Source organism: Rutilus rutilus (genome assembly GCF_951802725.1).
Source record: "Rutilus rutilus genome assembly, chromosome: 24".
In the NCBI taxonomy this organism is placed as follows: domain Eukaryota; kingdom Metazoa; phylum Chordata; class Actinopteri; order Cypriniformes; family Leuciscidae; genus Rutilus; species Rutilus rutilus.
In genome coordinates, this window is record NC_140228.1 from 25,139,104 (window position 1) to 25,158,194 (window position 19,091).

General features: G+C 37.6%; 1 protein-coding gene across 6 annotated transcripts in view; it reads left to right on the forward strand.

Annotated features, from left to right (window-relative positions):
• Window positions 1-18,731, forward strand: part of dipk2ab (divergent protein kinase domain 2Ab) — a 42,397-nt gene extending 23,666 nt beyond the window's left edge. For 2 of the 6 annotated variants that reach the window (XM_084399172.1, XM_084399174.1), the window contains exons 3-6: window positions 3,520-3,696; window positions 3,787-3,917; window positions 4,094-4,397; window positions 15,822-18,731. In XM_084399172.1, coding sequence (XP_084255298.1) covers window positions 3,912-3,917; window positions 4,094-4,397; window positions 15,822-16,153 — 642 coding nt within the window. In that variant the 5' untranslated portion in view covers window positions 3,520-3,696; window positions 3,787-3,911 and the 3' untranslated portion in view covers window positions 16,154-18,731. Of the gene's footprint in view, window positions 1-3,519; window positions 3,697-3,783; window positions 3,918-4,093; window positions 4,398-15,821 lie in introns of those variants that run through there. The other 4 variants (XM_084399169.1, XM_084399170.1, XM_084399173.1 and 1 more) reach the window with 3 other exon arrangements.
• The last annotated feature ends 360 nt before the right edge of the window (window positions 18,732-19,091 follow it).

The window sequence follows — 19,091 nt, forward strand, 5'->3', positions numbered from 1 at the left end:
CTGGTACGATATGTCACTCTAAACTACGCAAAAACCTGGTGACGCCTGTGTGCACGCAGTCCTCAAATCAACCAACAGCAAAAGAAGAAGAGTTCGACCAATCATAGCGCTGGGTTCATTCCCCAAATAGCAAGCGGGGATGATTGACAGATGCGTAAGGCCTATCATTAAAAAGAGACTGAAAGTCGACACCAATAAAGAATCCCGCTCGATCCGCCTTCCACTCCCTTGGCCCGCCGTCTGACTGATTTCATAAGCGAGGACAGTAGGCTACAGTAGTCATGGTACTTCTAACTCCTGAAGGTAAACGGCCTGGGGTGGATGTGGAAAGTTGAAATATTGTATTTCTTAATATTGAGTTAACTTAATCCTCTGGATTTGATGATCACACGGGAGTGATCACATGAATTATCTTAAAATACTCCGTTATTCATGGTGACTCAGATAAGAGGAAGACATCATTCAGCCATGCAAATTATAAAATGCTCAAGTAATGCTGAACAATAAATCTAAATAAATTTGATATCGCTATGGCTTAGTGATTATGAAAGTGCTGTGATTTATGGATCACTGATAAGCGCGAGTCTGGAGAAACAGGCGTTTATTTATTCTTTCTCATTGTTGAGAAACGTAGACTGCATGTTACGTTATTGTGTTAATAATAGCTAAAGTACCTAATTATGTTACATATTTATTTTGTATGAAAACTAGCGTGTTAGTTACTTATGGATTAAACAGTACCGTTGTATCAGTGCTGCGCTAGCTCTCTTTCACAAACACGGACACGCGCGCACACACAGAGAGAAGATAATTGTAGCCTAAAATGAAAATTGACGGGCTAAGTTTAAATTTTGTTCTTGCTTGTTTTTTTTGTTTTTTTTTCTATTAAAATCTCAAAACATTTTGTATTATCCATCCGTGTTTTTAAAATTTGTTAAATGACAGACGTTTTACTGTTAACACAGCCCTCATTATGTCGGATTCGTCTAACTTCTATTTGATATTCTTTTTAGAATAAGTAATTCGTTTTGCTATTATTGGACTCCTGTCTATTCATTGTCAACTGTTTTCTATAAATATGTTTGTATTGGCTAACATTTATTCAGCTAATGCGTGTCCTGTTTAAAATGTGCAATGTTCAAATGCAAAGACAGCATGTCAAAAACAGAAGCCCTTTATTCTGTGGAATTTAGTATCATATTTGGATATTGGAAAAATTAAATTAAGTAGCCTATCTTAAATGTACACACAATATTCCCATGTTGTTGTTTTTTTTTTAAACTGTTTTCTAGGGGTTTCTTAATTTTAGACTAGTTGACCAGCACACATTATATGCAATGCAATATAATGCAATGTAAATGTCTTTACTGTTGCTTTTGATCAATTTAATTAATCCTAGACTGACAGATGCTGCTGCTGCTGCATGAACTAAGCTATGTAAATGCGCCTGTATATGCTGTATTGCTGAACAGCCTCCGGGCCTCCTTATGTATGTCTTTCTTTGGTAAAGGCCACTCTTAACCCTCATTAACAGAGCAAGACTTCAACAAATCCCAACACAAAAGCTACTGGCTTGCTGTTTCTTTATTCAAATCCTTCTCTTTGAGGTTTGGGAGGTGTATTCCTCCCCTCTCCATGGATTTCTCCCCCTTCCTTCTGGAGAGCCCCTGATCGAACAAACACAGGAAGTGTGCTGAGAGTGAGCAGCGCTTTGAGGCTGGGCTGTTCTCTGTTGATTGACCCAGTCCTCTAAGAGTATTGACCGCCCTTACTCGCAGACTGCATGCCCGCTTCAGCTCTGCCTCATGCTAATTACTAATATCAGAGTGGGCTAATATTGTTATTATTGCACACTCCATTTTATAGTGCTTTGGAACAAATTGAATTTGTAGAAATTGTTGGCACGGTATTAGCACTGATTAGAGGGGGAGTGTGTGTTTACCGCATGGATTTGTTGGTCTAACTGGAGCGCGGCCTGATAGTTTGAGTCTTATGTTATATGTCCCTTCTTAGAGGCCACGGCTAAAGAGTCAAAGGCTTAGTGCAATAATCAAAGCTGTCTACTTTCTGCATGTACACTGCTGATGGAGAGGAAGACAAGGTTCTGACACGAAAGAACTGATGAGGGACAATGACATTGTTACTTTGAGAGCAAGTGCAATGTAATGTGTTTGGTCATTTGGTCACAAGACAGGTTCATACAGTAGTGGGCTACATTGTTGCCATGACGTTGTTATGCTCCAAAGCCACACCTCCTCCAAAACACCTCATGTCTCGAACATTACAATAATAATGAATGTAAACAACTTAAAGCTCCGACTTGTACCACCTGACTTCTGCAAATTCATTTCGGTGTTATATATTTATGAATTAGGTTAACATTAACACTCACATCTATTCAAGCTCCTACTTGTACCACCTGACTTCTGCAGATTCATTTCGGTGTTATATATTTATGAATTAGGTTAACATTAACACTCACATCTATTCAGGGTATGAGGAAAATATATTGTACTTGATGGTTACACCACATGACATTTTTAGAGTCATTAAAAAGGTAAAATTTTCAAAACCATATGACACCAACATAAATACAAAAATTATGAAAGATTTCTTAGAAATTGGCACATGCATTTTAAGATTTTTAAAAGATCTCGGGCACTATTATTGAGATGAATGTAAACAACTTTAAAGATCCGACTTGTACCACCTGACTTCTGCAGATTAATTTCGGTGTTATATATTTATGAATTAGGTTAACATTAACACTCACATCTATTCAAGGTATGAGGACAATATATTTTACTTGATGGTTACACCACATGACATTTTTAGAGTCATTTAAAATTTTCAAAACCAACAAAAATTCTTAAAGCTATCCCCTTCGGGGCTTGGCCCCTAATTAAGATATTGTGCTCAACATACTTCATACTGCAAAAATAGCTCAAGCAGTGTGGTAGTATGGCATTCTGAATGCACCATTTGTGTTCTACCGTTCTGTATTACCAGTCTAAGAGTGTGTAACAAAAAGCTCTCGGACTGAACTGCAGCCGCTTTATTCTGCGTCCTTTTACTGATTGTATGTTTTTAAATAATATGTGTATAGTGAAATATTAATGAGACTCTACATTAAACTTTAACCAGATTCTGAGGCAGATTAAACTAGACTATTAAATTTCTCTGACTGTGAAATAAAAGGGAATCCAATTGCAGTTGTACGCCTTTTTTCCCTTGCGCAGCGCTGTCTGTCAATATCAATGAAGCCCGTGTGAGTCATTTGAGTAGCTCGGAAAAATAAAGCAGGTGACATTATTGCTGAATATCAACGAAGTTCCCAGAGCAAAACCAGATGAAGGTTTTGTACATTTCAAATATGAATCATTAAAATAGAGTGGCACTCTGATTGAATAAACCAGATGTTGTGTTCTGGACAGTGAATGTATTTGGTTTTTCCTTTTGTTTTGCTCTAATTTGTGCTCTTTCATATCTAATTGACTCTGCTTTTCCATGCTGCGGTAGATGGAATAGACAGAGTCGCTGTAATGAGACGTGCCCACTCAAGGCCCTGAGAGACCAACCCAGTTACTGGGGTACAGCTGCTTTACTTGCCTCATTTGTGTATATCTGAAGAGGATAGCAAAGTAAAGTCACAACTGACAGATGCCTCCCCAGCATCCACAATTTTCCTGCCTCGATGTGAGTCAGACAAAACAAGCATCATATTAAAATAATAACCTGCTGTTTTGCATGCAATTGATGTCGTGTTTTCCCCCCTCTTTCAAGTAGCCCTCCTACCAGAGCTGTTAGCTTTCATCTCAAAACATTTCAATTCCGACGTCTGGACACCAGAAGCATTACCGTCAGCGTTGAAACCAATCACAATTCCCCGTAGTCCAATTTACTGTTATTCTATGAAGGTATTTGAAGTTCATATGGAGTAAGTAGCCAACTTAGTTTGGCCGAAGAAACGTTTTCATTTGAACTTGATGACTGTTGAAGGGGTACGATGGGAATTTTGAAAACTCACTCAGTATGGTCTTTTAACTGTCATTGTACATAAACTCCAAATCGTTCCCTTGTGTGCTCTTTTCAGAGTTTCCCTTCAGACGAAGGCTGGCCATTTGCGAAGTACCTGGGTGCCTGTGGGCGGATGGTGGCAGTGAACTACGTGGGTGAGGAGCTGTGGAGTTTCTTCAATGCTCCTTGGGAAAAGAGGGTAGACCTGGCCAAGCAACTGATGGACATTGCTGAGCAGCTTACCAACAACGACTTCGATTTTGCTCTCTACCTGCTGGACGTCAGCTTTGACAACTTCGCTGTGGGCCCGCGGGACGGGAAGGTCATTGTTGTGGATGCGGAGAATGTTGTGGTGGCTGACAAGAGGTTGATAAAACAGAGTAAGTAAATAGATTGCCCCTTTCCTACATGTTCAGTAAATCTCATTCTCTTCACACAGTGTTTGATTTACCGCAGTTACAACTGCATCCTACACTCTAATTTTCTCCCCCAAAAATGTTGTTATTCCACACCCTCATGTTGTTCCAAACCCTAATTACTTTTTCTTTCACAAAAGGAGACATTTTAGAGAATCCACTGATCATTTTTTTCCCCATGCAATTACAATTAATGGGGACTGGAGCTTTCTCCATAGATACACCATAATAGTCAGTACGGTTAGTGCTAAATTCCAAGTCTTCTGAAGCCATACGATTGCTTTGTGTGCAGAACAAACCAACATTTTAAGTGATTCTCTCCATTGAGCTGTTAACTGCTGCCACTAGAACACTAAGTTGATTTTGAGACGAAACAGTCAGTGATTCTGTGCAATGGATTACATTGTTAGTTAAAACTTGAGGCTCGAAATAATAATAATAATAATAATAATTATTATTTATTTTATTTTTTTGTGAACCAGGCATCAGTATTTTGGTTTGTTCTACTCTCAAAGCTGTAAAATGACTTCAGAAGACTTAAATTTAATGCACAGACTATATTTCAAATTTTCAATGCATACAGACTACTGCTGTGATAATTTTGTGGTGTTGTGTATCCTTGTGAATCATCGTACACACGGAATGAGACCTATAAAACGAAAACAAAAACAAAAAAACATTTCCAGACATTTATCAAAATATCATCTTTTGTGTTCATAAAAAAATGCATATATATAAGTTTGGAACAGTGTTACTATTTTTAACTAAAACTTAAACTACTAAAAATGATTACGTAATACTATTACTACGGAAATAAAATAAAATAAAGATGAAAAAAAAAATATATATATATATATAATTTTTTTTTTTAAAAATGTCTCATTAATTTTTGCATTAATGATGATTAGGCAGTAACCAGTTGTGCTGAAGTTCTACATACAATCATTTGCTCAAGGTACATTGTAAACCCTGCTAAACACCTGTAGAACTCAGAATGAAGAAGTGCTGTTATATCAAGTACGTCACCAGCACACAGAGACATGTGCCTTTAGCCTAGAATCTCAGGAGAGATACCCAACATCAGATAGAACACTATTCAGAGAACAAGGTTTGTTCCTGAAAGCCTCAGATAGAATACATGTCTATGTGCGTGTGTGTGTGCGAGAGACTCTCACGTGAGGACAGAATGACGCCAGTTGGTTCTCTCTTAAATGGCGACTTGTCATGGTGCCAAAAGCCTCACAGAAGAAGCTCTGTCATTGAAGTGGGAGCGAGCCCTCGAGGGGAGGGTGTCCCCTTTTACCAGTCAAACAGCTCAGCTAGGATGAATTTAAATTGTTTTAGCTCAGCTTTGAAGAAGTACTAAAGCACTGTTTTTACAAACTAGCTTAAGGACATCGGGTTTCATTCACAATTAATTACCTTTTAAGTTGCGTAATTATGCGAGTAGAAAACATCCTCATGCTAAATGTTCACTGAATTCACAACAGGTGCTATATTGGAAAAACTGACATTGCGACATTTTGTTTTTTCTTTATATATATATATATATATATATATATATATATATACTGAACAAAATTATATCCGCAACACTTTTGTTTTTGCCCCCATTTTTCATGAGCTGAACTCAAAGATCTAAGACTTTTTTTCTATGTACACAAAAGGCGTATTTCTCTCAAATATTGTTCACAAATCTAAATCTGTGTTAGTGAGCACTTCTCCTTTGCCGAGATAATCCATCCACCTCACAGGTGTGGCATATCAAGATGCTGATTAGACAGCATGATTATTGCACAGGTGTGCCTTAGGCTGGCCACAATAAAAGGCCACTCAAAAATGTGCAGTTTTACTGTATTGGGGGGGTCTGGTGGGGTCCGAAAAATCTGTCAATATCTGGTGCGACCACCATTTGTCTCACGCAGTGCAACACATCTCCTTCGCATAGAGTTGTTGATTGTGGCCTGTGTAATGTTGATCCACTCCTCTTCAATGGCTGTGCGAAGTTGCTGGATATTAGCAGGACCTGGAACACACTGTCGTATACGCCGATCCAGAGCATCCCAAACATGCTCTATGGGTAACATGTCCGGTGAGTATGCTGGCCATGCAAGAACGTGTTTTCAACTTCCAGGAATTGTGTACAGATCCTTGCAACATGGGGCCGTGCATTATCATGCTGCAACATGAGGTGATGGTCGTGGATGAATGACACAACAATGGGCCTCGGGATCTCGTCACAGTATCTCTGTGCATTCAAAATGCCATCAATAAAATGCACCTGTGTTCGTTGTTCATAACATACGCCTGCCCATACCATAACCCCACCGCCACCATGGGCCACTCGATCCACAATGTTGACATCAGCAAACCGCTCACCCACACAACGCCATACACACTATCTGCCCTGTACAGCCATGGAATGTGAGTATTTGCCCATTCAAGTCGGTTACGACGACAAACTGCAGTCAGGTCGAGACCCCGATGAGGACGACAAGCATGCAGATGAGCTTCCCTGAGACGGTTTCTGACAATTTGTGCAGAAATTCTTAAGTTATGCAAACCGATTGTTGCAGCAGCTGTCCGGGTGGCTGGTCTCTGACAATCTTGGAGGTGAAGATGCTGGATGTGGAGGTCCTGGGCTGGTGTGGTTACATATGGTCTGCGGTTGTGAGGCCGGTTGGATGTACTGCCAAATTCTCTGAAACGCCTTTGGAGACGGCTTATGGTCGAGAAGTGAACATTCAATTCACGGGCAACAGCTCTGGTGGACATTCCTGCAGTCAGCATGCCAATTGCACGCTCCCTCAAAACTTGCGACATCTGTGGCATTGTGCTGTGTGATAAAACGGCACATTTTAGAGTGGCCTTTTATTGTGGCCAGCCTAAGGCATACCTGTGCAATAATCATACTGCATCTTGACATGCCACACCTGTGAGGTGGATGGATTATCTCGGCAAAGGAGAAGTGCTCACTAACACAGATTTAGACAGATTTGTGAACAATAGTTGAGAGAAATAGGCCTTTTGTGTACATAGAAAACAAGTCTTAGATCTTTGAGTTCAGCTCATGAATAATGGGGGCAAAAACAAAAGTGTTGCGTTTATAATTTTGTTGCGTGTGTATATATATATATATATATATATATATCTCCTTCACCAGATGATTTGAATGGCTCTATTTGGAAAGAGTTAATCATTCTAGAAAGATCAAGGTGATTTTGTTGGGGAGTGAATCTGCATAGAAAATAATAAACTTTTTTTTTTTTTTTTTTTTTTACAAATTACAAGCATTACATAAATACAATAGAACCAAGATACAACTGAGTGAAACAGTGCATTGTTTGTTGGGCCTATCTAACAGTATTCATTTACAGAAATTGAATGATCAAATGTAAAATAACTGCATAGCCTTCACTGTATAAATTAAATATAATTAATCTTTGTTAAAGCTACAAAAGTGATTTTCACTTTGCATTTTGTTGTTTGAATAACATTGACATTTATGATAAGACCTTATATTGAGATGGCTTGGGTGTGTATTATTCTACTATTATAATAATATAAACAAAATAAAATGGATTTGTATCATTTTATTGGATCCGTACATTCAATCTTAAAGTGACAGCAGCCAAATGTTCCTGCCGCTGTCACTTTAAGATTGAATGCACGGATCCAATAAAATGATACAAATCCATTTGATTTTGTATTATTATAATAGTAGCATGACACACACCCAAGCCATCTCAATATAAGGTCTTATCATGGATGTTAAATTTCTATGAGTAGGTGCTTTTATGAGTGAAAAGATGGATATAATGTCCTTGATGACACAGAGGATTTCATAGAGGAATAATAGCATGCTGCTGTTCATCCATCTACACAGAAACAGTGAGAAACACTTTAACAGATGAAAGATAAATCCAGTAAATACAAGACAAAGTATGGTTCGTCTATGTTCTTTATTCTGTCACAGATGTTTTTAAATGAATCAAATATATCTGTAAGAAATGCTGGTCAGCATGGTAAAACCCTCTCATCTCTTAATTCATCTCATTTAAAGCAGCACCGCTACAGCCATCAAAACACCATTTGTGTATAAATACACCGCCTAAAACAATAAATGAAGACACTCAGTGTCAGACTTCAAATCTTCTCTTTGATCACCCAGTGAGTCGGAGCGCTGAGATTATTGAAGTGCATCATTCTGCATCCTCTGCGCCAATCTCAATATGAGCTGTTCTTGAGAGGACTTTGATTCTGATAGTGTACAACAAATGGTTATAGTTATTGTGCTTGCTTATTTGTTGATTTATCTCGTTGGAGGTCTGGGCTTAGTGTCCATATATCCATGAAAAATGTGTCTGAATGGGGTTTTGTGGACCTGACGCAGCCTAATTAATTATACAAGGCTCCCTCAACACGGACTAGTCGATTATGATAATTGGTTGTTTTGCACAACCCTAATAGTAAGAAGAAAAAAACCCACTTAAAACAAGATAAATTTACCTGAGAAGCAACATTGTCTACATTTTCTTTAAAAGCACAATATGTTAGATTTTTGGATAAAAATTTCCAAAAACCACTAGAACACCGTTATGTTTTGTTGACTTGTGTACTTGCATTATCCCAAATGTTTCCAACAATGTTTAAAAATCAGCAATTTTAACCAGTGTCACGGCCCATGTCATTGCATCACCTGTCAATGATGTCATTTCCGCGTTACCCTCGTTATTGATGTTAATAATAATAAGAAGAAGAAGAAGAAGAAATAAAGAAACTTATTGTTCCATATATTTATTTATCCTTTATATATCCATTATCCATCCATTATATTTATCCATTCATTATATTTTTTTATTTATTTTTATTTATCTATCTGCTATATTTATCCATTTATATTTATTTTTGTATTTATTACATTTGCTTTGTTTATTTATTGTATGTTTTTAATCAAATCCAGTTCAAATGCCAACTTACTGATGAATCATAATTTTACACATTTAAGTGTGTATGCACAGTTGATTATAAATTCCAGTCATTGTATTCAGACTCAACAGGAAGTTTAGCATTGCAGCAAGAATTTGACGTAGAAACACATTTCGACAGCTGTGCAACTAGATTGCGACTAAAAAGACCCTTTGTTATGAACAATTGATGGTGCAAAGGCCAGTCAATTAGGCTGCAAGTTCACCAGTGCAGTATTTAAAGAGCACAAAGCAACATTGATCCACAGATCTGTAATGAAATTATCTGCAGTGCTTTGGAGAGAGCCCAGCAGAAGTCTTGGAAACAGAATGTGTGTCTAGACCAGCGATGCAGGGAAAGCCACTGCCTAAAATGAATTTCGATCTGAAGCACGGCTCCGCACCACATCACAATCACATTTGTCTCCTTGGCCTGCTAAAAATGATCAAGTAGCTTCCTTCCAAGCCTTGCAATGGGCGGATGTCTTGTCCAGACATAATACAGCACAGATTAAGATGATGTGTTTGTAAAGACAAAGGAGAAGGGAAGAGAGGGAGGGGATTCAGAGGAACAACCTTCAATATAGTTATAGGGAACTGCTTTGAATGCAGATCATTTTCTGTCTATTTTTAATAATGTTCAAGGTTAAATTAAACTGAATGTTTATCATCTTTGGCATGCTGTTGGTCAAATTTGATATCAATTTCTGATATTAATTTTTATTTTATTTTTTTATTACCAGTTACACACAATTTCTCGAGCTACTGTTGTTGGTAAATAATGCATTGTAGCTCATGTAGCGGTCAAATGTTTTTTTCATTTAAGTAAACATTGATGTAGAAAAAATGAATTGAATAACTGTTGAAGGTGTCAAGACATGAAAAAATATCACTGTCCCCTCGCTATTATTTACAGACAAAGCATTATGAAATTGTTTACTTATGGTTTGCGATGTAAAAAGATAAAATGGAAAATGTTTTCTCGTGTCATGACCCCTTTAAATATTTATTTATATTAATAATTAATAATTAAAAAATACAGCTTAAAACATTTGATAACACTTTACAATAAGGTTTAATTAGGTTTAACTTGAGAACAATACTTCTACAGCATTTATTAATCAACATTAATGTTAATTTCAACATTTACTAATACATTATTAAAATCAACAAACAATCAAAAACATGAACAAATAATGAACGACTCAATTTTTATTAATAAATACTGTAAGCAATGTTTTGTTCATTGTTAGTTTGTTAGTTAATACATTGTACTAAGGTTGCATTAGTTTACATTAGTTAATGTATTAACTAACAATCTACCAATTAACAAAACATTTGCAACATGAAAAATGGAGGAATCGTTTGGGACAGTTTGTCCAGTTTGCATAAAATGTATCGTCTAGACATATCTCTGACAAAATAAAGACAGGTCAAAGCTTTGCTAATTGAATTTTCAGTGTTCTAAAAATCCAGTGCTATAATAATCACCCAAAGCACTGTATTCTCCGCTTCCACAGGATATATTCTACAATATATGTAATAATAATGGTAATTTCCTGTGTCCATATTTGCATATAGCATTCATTTGTGGTGCTGCACGCTTTCTTGCTTGGCTTCTAATGTAAGGGTATTAATGCATATGGGGGAAAAGTGAAACAGAAAAACATTTTTCTGAGCTAATTAAAAGCACACAACAGAGACTGTACATGGATTTTAATATGTACCTCACCGGGCATAATCATTTAAGAGCTTAGTCTTCCGTGGATATTAAACCTATGTAAACTTGCACAAAAACACAGACCCACAATCGCACATTTCTTTCCCCCATTTGTTTTTTGATATTATATCAAAGACGTATGTAACCGATTTGTGCATTTAGAGGCAAGAACAGGGTCTGATCACACATCAGTCACGCAGACCGACGTCTACCAGAGTAAATGACATCTCTTCACCTTGGCTCTCAGAGTCTGTAGATCTGTGTTGAGCGGTGATTGAGTTTAGGCAATGGTCTGGGGCCTGAGGCTGATGTCGGAAACGTAGATTGAGTCATTGGAGTGGAGGAAGGAGTGGCAGGAGTGCATTGTTTCTCAAACATGATTAGGGGTTGGCATCTCCTGGGTTGTTTCACTCTAATCAATTTGATCATTAATGCAACTCCAAAGAGTTTCTCATCATAGAGTATGTTATTTATTTGCCCTGGTTGTCAGGGTCTTGAAAAATAAGTGTGGAGATGAAGGTTGTATGTGGTCTGTGTTCTGGGTAGAGAAAACTGCCAATTTGTGTCCCTTTATTAAGGAAGGAACATGCTGTACTTCAGAAATGTCCACCTGATTGCTTCTGTGCTAAGTCACAAATTGCTCTCTTGGTCCACCGACTGATATTTTCATTGTGTTCAAACTGAATGAGTGTGTTCAAATATGATTTATAAAAAAACTCAAAAATGTTTTCAATTTTAAAGGCCCGCTGAAGTAACTTGAAATGCACAGCATTACTCAATGCATTGACGTAATTTCCACTGAAACAAAGACAGGGCGGGACATATTGAACAGCTCCACCCCTTTTTTAAATAGCCTATAGCGTTTAGTTTATATCACCGCTCGGCCAGAGCCATTGAAAGGTATAATGTTTATATATATATATATATATAATGTGTGTGTGTGTGTGTGTATATATATATATTATAAAAATATAATATATGTGTGTATATATATATATATATATATATATATATATATATATATATATATATATATATATAATACACACACACACACACATTATATATATAAAAACATTATAGCTTTCAATGGCTCTGGCCGATAATATATAATATATATATTATGCTTAAAAAAAATAACATCTTTTAATTTAAGTGAACTTAAAACAATCCTCACAATAAACCCGCAATAAATGTCATATTTACCTGTGTCCTTCCTACCTGTCTAACAGGTAATATGAAATATACAGAAATTTTATTTTTTTAATTAAATATAGATTCATCCTTATTAAAGCTACAAAATGTCTTTAGTCAAGAGCAGTGAGTAATTTTCTCTGTTACCTTTGTTCTTTGATTAATGACAGACAGCATTATGGCGCTTTTCCACTGCATGGTACGGCTCGGTACGGTTCGATTCGGCGCGGAACGGAACGGAACGGTTCGGCTCGCTTTGCTTTTCCACTGCGTGGTACGACTCGACACAGTACGGCACGGTTCGGCTCGCTTTAGCTCGGTTGCTTTTCCACTGCAGTTAGTACCGCTTCAAAGTGGACTGATCGTTATAGTTGCCGTCTACCATGACATCATCATATTAAATGCAAATTTTTCATTCCGTGTTTCCCCATCCACTCCTCGGCAACCAACGAGAGGAACGTCTGCACCTCGTCCACTGACCACAATTCAGCCATTTCTTTTTCTTTTTTTTTTAGTTTATACTCATGTTATCACAGTTTACTTGACTTCAGTAAGTGTGACACTTTTTTATGTATTTATTTTTTTACTTGGGCTAGTATTAGTTTTTTTATTTATATATATATATATATATATATATATATATATATATATATAGAAAATGGTGAGGAATTTATAAAATTTCAATGGTCTCAAAAATGTTGATATCACAACAACCTTATTTGAAGCAAAAAAAAACTAGATTGAGATCTATATTATTATCATAAAATAAAATGACTCCTATTGTGATATAAGATTTTGGTTATTGCCCACCCCTACAATAGCTAATAAAAGTAATTAATTATGTCTGAAAATACTTTTCTCAGCAACAAGAGTTTGCTCAACCCTATTTAAAATATGCCTATGGTTATACTATGTATTCCATTTTAATTTATTTCTTCCAGGTAGCACCAATCTGCCTATTTTAACTTGAATATGCTGCATTACTTAAAAAATAGAATAAACTTTATTTTTTTATATAGATGTTTTATTTTATATAAAAGTAAATGGTGTTTAATTTAGAGGTGAATATTGTTGAATGCCTTGAATTTCCCCCAAACTACAAAATATTTATAGAAAAAAAATATTAGACTATAAAAAATAGAAATTTGTTTCATGTTGACCGAGTTTGGTGACGATCCGCTGCGAACCGCAAGTCCGAGTCTCCCCACATAGGACTTGCGTTTTGCAGGGGGGCCCCTTGGATTTGTGCTACACCACTGTATTTAAGATATCAAAAATCTTTTCACTAGTCTTACATTTTCCATGTCAACATTATTCTGATGAAGTTTGAAGTAAATTGGGTAAAAATAAGAGCGATTTCAAAGAATTGTGAAAATGACAAACTTCCCGCTGCCAGTTGGTGGCACTATGACTTGGACTCACAATAGTCACATCCATGTGATTGGCATCCTTCAGTGAACATACAGATATAGTTTAATCAAAATCAGTCAATGAATGCAGAAGTTATAACACACTTCCTGTTTCCCGTTTTAATTAGAATTCAATAATGTAAAGGTTAGGCATAGAGGAGAGCTGAGAAAGAGGACATTCTCTTGGCAGTACGGTACTTGCCCAGGATTATCGAGCGTAACTCTTGGGGTTATGGTTTGGTTTGCTGGTCTGGAGTAAATTCATATTGAAAATTTCGTACTCCTGGGAAGGGATATGGGGTTATTTTTTTATAGGGTTATTTTTTTTTTGCAGTTTCAAGTTCATAGAGTGAGATTTGGGCTGGATAAAATATGAATATGGTTGGTATTTTAATCATTATATAATATATATTGATAGTATGAGTTTGATTGTAGTAATTCATTTGTAAATATCTAATTATTTAAAGAGATGATGGAACTAAAGGAGTTATTCTGTTTTAGACTGCAAAAATGGATAGAGATGGGACTTATATGGCTGATACATATGTAAATAAAGATGGTCCATCATCTGAAAAATTTGAGGGAGACCGAAGAAGAACCGGTCAAAGATCCTTGCAGCAGGTTGCAAGATGGCTGGGAGTGGCGGTTGTTCCTGCAGCCCCAACACCAATGGCAGGGTGGCAACTAATGGCGGTGGAGGAGATGGCTGTGCGAGAGCCTGTAGATTTTGAAGAAGCAATATCTGACGGTGAAGGGGGAAGTGCAAGCGCAGCTGTTGAGGATGGATCCAGCCGTGGATGAGAGAGTGTTGGAGGTGGCCAGCAGATGGGCCAGAAGAAACTTGAGGAATATTCAAGGACCAGAACAAGAGGAACAAGGGGCAATATCACAGCAAGAGAACAACATCACACAGGAGGTACAAGAGCAAAGAGAACAAGTGAGGGGAGAACAATCGGAGGAGGTCGAGCAAGAACAAGAGATGCAAGACCAAGTAACCGGGGTACAGGAACAAGTGAAGGAGAGGCGATGTGGCCGCACTGGGCAAAGCATTCAAACTGCTAAGGGAGAGGTACCCTGTTATGGTACAGTGGTGACCCTCTCCAAAACAAGAGCGCTTAATAAAGATGAAATGTCACTGTTGCGACATCATCTTTGAAGGGGAGGAAGGGGGGAAAGGTGGAGGAGTGAAGCCGCCATTTATAACCAGCTCCGGGGGTGGGAGCCGAGAAAGAGTCAGGTGCCAGAATTGGTGTGGAAGATAGTAGAGGAGGATGAGAGGGTGGTCAAAGGAATGACAGAGGCAGGAGAAGAATGTAATTTGTACAGAGAGGATTGGGAGGCCTTGAAAGGGTTGAGGAGGGACAACACAATTGTAATTTAGCCAGCGGATAAGGGTAGTGTGGTAGTAGTGATGAACAGGGAACAGTACATTTAGGGAGGCTATGCGGCAGTTGCAGGATGGGGAGTTTTATAGACCGTTGGACAAGCCGATATTCTTGGAATCCATTGACATAATTGAAGAAGAGCTAAAGCAACTGCATCAATAAGGTTATCTGACTGAGAAACAGACGTAGTATGTGAAGGGACCATTAGTTGAGAAAATTTGTCATTTACTATACCTGATATATATCCAAATTGAATCAAAATTATCGAATAAAATTGTGAAATTTATGTCAATACCCAGGCTTAATATTTTTCAAGATGTGGTAGTTTTCCAGAAGTAGTTTTGTAAAACAAAATCTAAGAAATGATAAGAGTGATATACAATTTTCCATTATGATCTCAGGACAGTTGTATCACCCCGACACATTTTTTTGTTCAGATATCAACATGAAATTTTATTTAGTGTTTAAAAACATGTTTATTTAAGATGACATGTATCACCAAGTCATTGGATGTTTGAATTGCATTCATGTATTTTTATTTTTATTTTTTTATTTTTATATATATAAAGTTAAAGATAAAAAACATAATTGTCCCAGTTAGTTTGAAACTTATTCTTTACAAAAACCTACAAAAAATGAAAGAGCAAATTCAGTGTCTTTACATTTTCATCAACTGCGGCAGTTTTACTCATGTTTCTGTCATCTTCCTCTAGATAAGCCTGAGAACTACGACGTCTGGTACGAGAGCAAGTTTGAGGAGTGCGACAAGGAGGCCTGCCTTTCCTTCTCTAAAGACATGTTGTGCTCACGGGTCACAGTGGACCACAACTATTACGCCATCTGTCAAAATTTGCTTTCACGATATGCTACATGGCGGGGCAGCTCCGGTGGACTTCTTCATGACCCCCCGCCACACATAGCCAAAGACGGCCAGCTTGAAGCTCTTTTGGATGAGTGCGCCAACCCCAAAAAGCGGTATGGCCGCTTCCAAGCAGCTAAAGAACTGCGCGAGTACTTAACCCAGCTCAGCGGTACTGCTAGGTAATGACCGCCCATACCTGTCAATGCTCAACGTTCACTCATCAATGTCCGATGATGTCTTTAGGGTTTGGGGATCCCCATTAGACTTATGACAAAGAGACTTAAGGTCTGACGAAGCTCTGTCCTTTGTAACTCTATCTCAGACCAATCGTCCATCACTACAATCTGTTATGTGTACATTTTGTTTCTCTAAATCTTTAAATTATTGAAAAGACTTGGGTTCATTGCTTTTATTCAATGGTTTATTTTGCAATAAAGGCAGCGGTTACATCATCATTGTCAACATCCTCCGGTTTCTCGCTGGAGGTTTACTTGCAAAATGGTGACACTGGGAAAGGCAGCTTGGGAATGCTAGTACACGAGCATTAACTCTGTCCAAAACGTTTTAGTGAACGTCTTCTGCCTAATTGAATCGCTTACATTCCAGAAAGAATGAGTTTGGCATAAAGCATAATTTTGAGATGGTAGAGAGGATGTGGAAATCTGTACATAATTAGAGCAGATTGGAGGGGAAATGAGTTGGAATTGCTTTGCATATACCAAAGAGTCTGGTTCTATATAACTCAAACCTCTGAACTAAAAGGGCAGAGCCTTTCAGTAAAAATTTTGCATTGTCAAACCATCAGAATTACTCCAGAGCAGATTCATGAATGTGGTTAGACTTGTTACAAAGATTTGTTTGTATTAATCAAGCAAAGTCCAGAGAGGGCCACAATGAATCCAAATTAGGTGGCACTATTGAATCAGAGAGGTCCAGGTCTCTAATCGGCCGTTAACTATAAATAATGTACTGGCACATGGTGTGATGCAGCACTATCAAACTGAACATGCATCTGCACAGGCTAAAATTAACTTTCTATCTTTAAAATCCATCTTAACATTTCAATTTCACAGCTCTGCAATTGAATTAATCAAAATTTAATCAAATGTCTCTAACACTTAAGATCATTTACCTTTAAGCCATCAGCCTGCTGTTTTTTTCCCCCCTCCCTAGTTTGATTTTGCACTTGGTGGACCAATGAATTAGATCAGTATGCTAATGAGTATGCGTTAGATAATGAAGTACGCTAGCGCTTGACTGACAGCATCACTCCATTGAGCCTGGATTTTGAAAGCTAGCTAATCACTTTCAACTTGATGTTTCTGCCAGAGCAAATGAATGAAATTAATTAAAATTAATCTTTTTATTTCCATGTTTGGGTTCTGGCCAGTCAGGCCCTGAAGAGTCAAAGCAATAAGCGTCGATCAGCCATTATCACTGAAGATCCCTCTGCTCTTGTCAAATCTAAACCAGTGACTGGATGGCCTCTCTTTGGGTGTTGGCACGTGAGAGATTTTATCGCGTGCATAAGTAACTGTCTGCTTTTGTACTGTACTTCTTTTTCAGCCATGTCTGATTTTACTGTGCCTTTCATTCAGAAGTTGTATTTACAACTTTTTAGTCTGTTTAAATATCAAATAAACCAATATATGTATGTGTGTCTCTCTCTCTCTCTCCTCTCCTCTCCTCTCTCTCTCTCTCTCTCTCTCTCTCTCTCTCTCTCTCTCTCTCTCTCTCTCTCTCTCTCTCTCTCTCTCTCTCTCTCTCTCTCTCTCTCAACTGTCTGGTTTTGTTCATCAGAAAAAAGAAACTAATGCAGGTTTGGAACAACATAAGGGTGAGTAAATTATGACAGAATATCTATTTTTTGGTGAACTAATCCTTTGAGTGACTGACTTTTCATGAGAAGAAACTCAAATGTGGCACACAGGATACGTGACTAATTTTTTTTACTCTAATTAATGATTGCTATGCACTGGTAATAGGTAGAGACACTTTTTAAAATAGATTGGTAAAGCCATTATATACTTAAAGCGAAATCAAAGAACAAACTGGTGTGGCTTCATTTTGAACAAAATCAAGCCAAAAAAGGAATTTGCTTGGAGTTTGTTTCATGGGCTCAAAACAGCTTGTTAAAGTGAACTCTCTGGAAAAGTTCGCTCCAACTGATAAACATTTTCAACCTACCACTGGAACTGTGGCAATAATGTAATCAGGTAAGTGTGTGCTGAGCTCCGCTGCCTTTGAGGTTGAAATAAAGTGAGTTCACGCCATGTCGTAATTACGAGATTCCGACTTGTAAAGCGGAATCTTGTAAGCGTTCTCGTCCTCATAGAACTCGTAATTACATCTTATAAACTGAATTTTATGAGAGCTCCCACTAGTACCACATGACCACTGTACAACTTGACAACTGCAGATTCATATTGCTGTTGATAGCATATGCCACAGGAATGCCTAATTCTGAGTCACAGCTAGTAGAACGTTGCGAGTTGTCATCTCATAATTACGACATGGTGTGAACAGAGCAATATTCTCTGGTTCATTTCTTATATTCAATCTGCCGTAGTGATGGGAGAAACAAATGCCTGCTGCCTACTGGTCAGAATGGTGTAAATCCAACGAAAACTCAACCCAAACATGCAGGAAAACTTTTACAAATCAGTTGCAAATGTTTTATTGAGTTATGTTTTACTCTGTTGTTTAGACGCCACACTGTGAGGATCACACTGTCTTTCTGCTAGTGAGTTTAAGGCAGTATTAAAAAAAAAAAAAAAAAACTGTTGGTGAAAGTGAATATTTATTTTTATTTGGACATTTCTACCATATGATGGATGAAGCAGCAGCGAGCACCCAGCACGTGACGCTTGTTTCACCTGGTATATTAAGCTTTGAATTCTGCAAAACTATGGTGAAAACATCACATTATCATGCAGTGCGATAAAATAGCCTCTCTTTCCTGCAAACGATACCATGAAGAATGTGAATACTCACTCTCAAGGCAAAAACTAAACAAAATGTCAGCAGATTTATTGGTATGAATTTATAAGTAGCAGAGGGCGATCCTCCCCTCCCAAATTATGGTGCATCCCCAGCATGCAACGCAGCATGACGTAGCTAC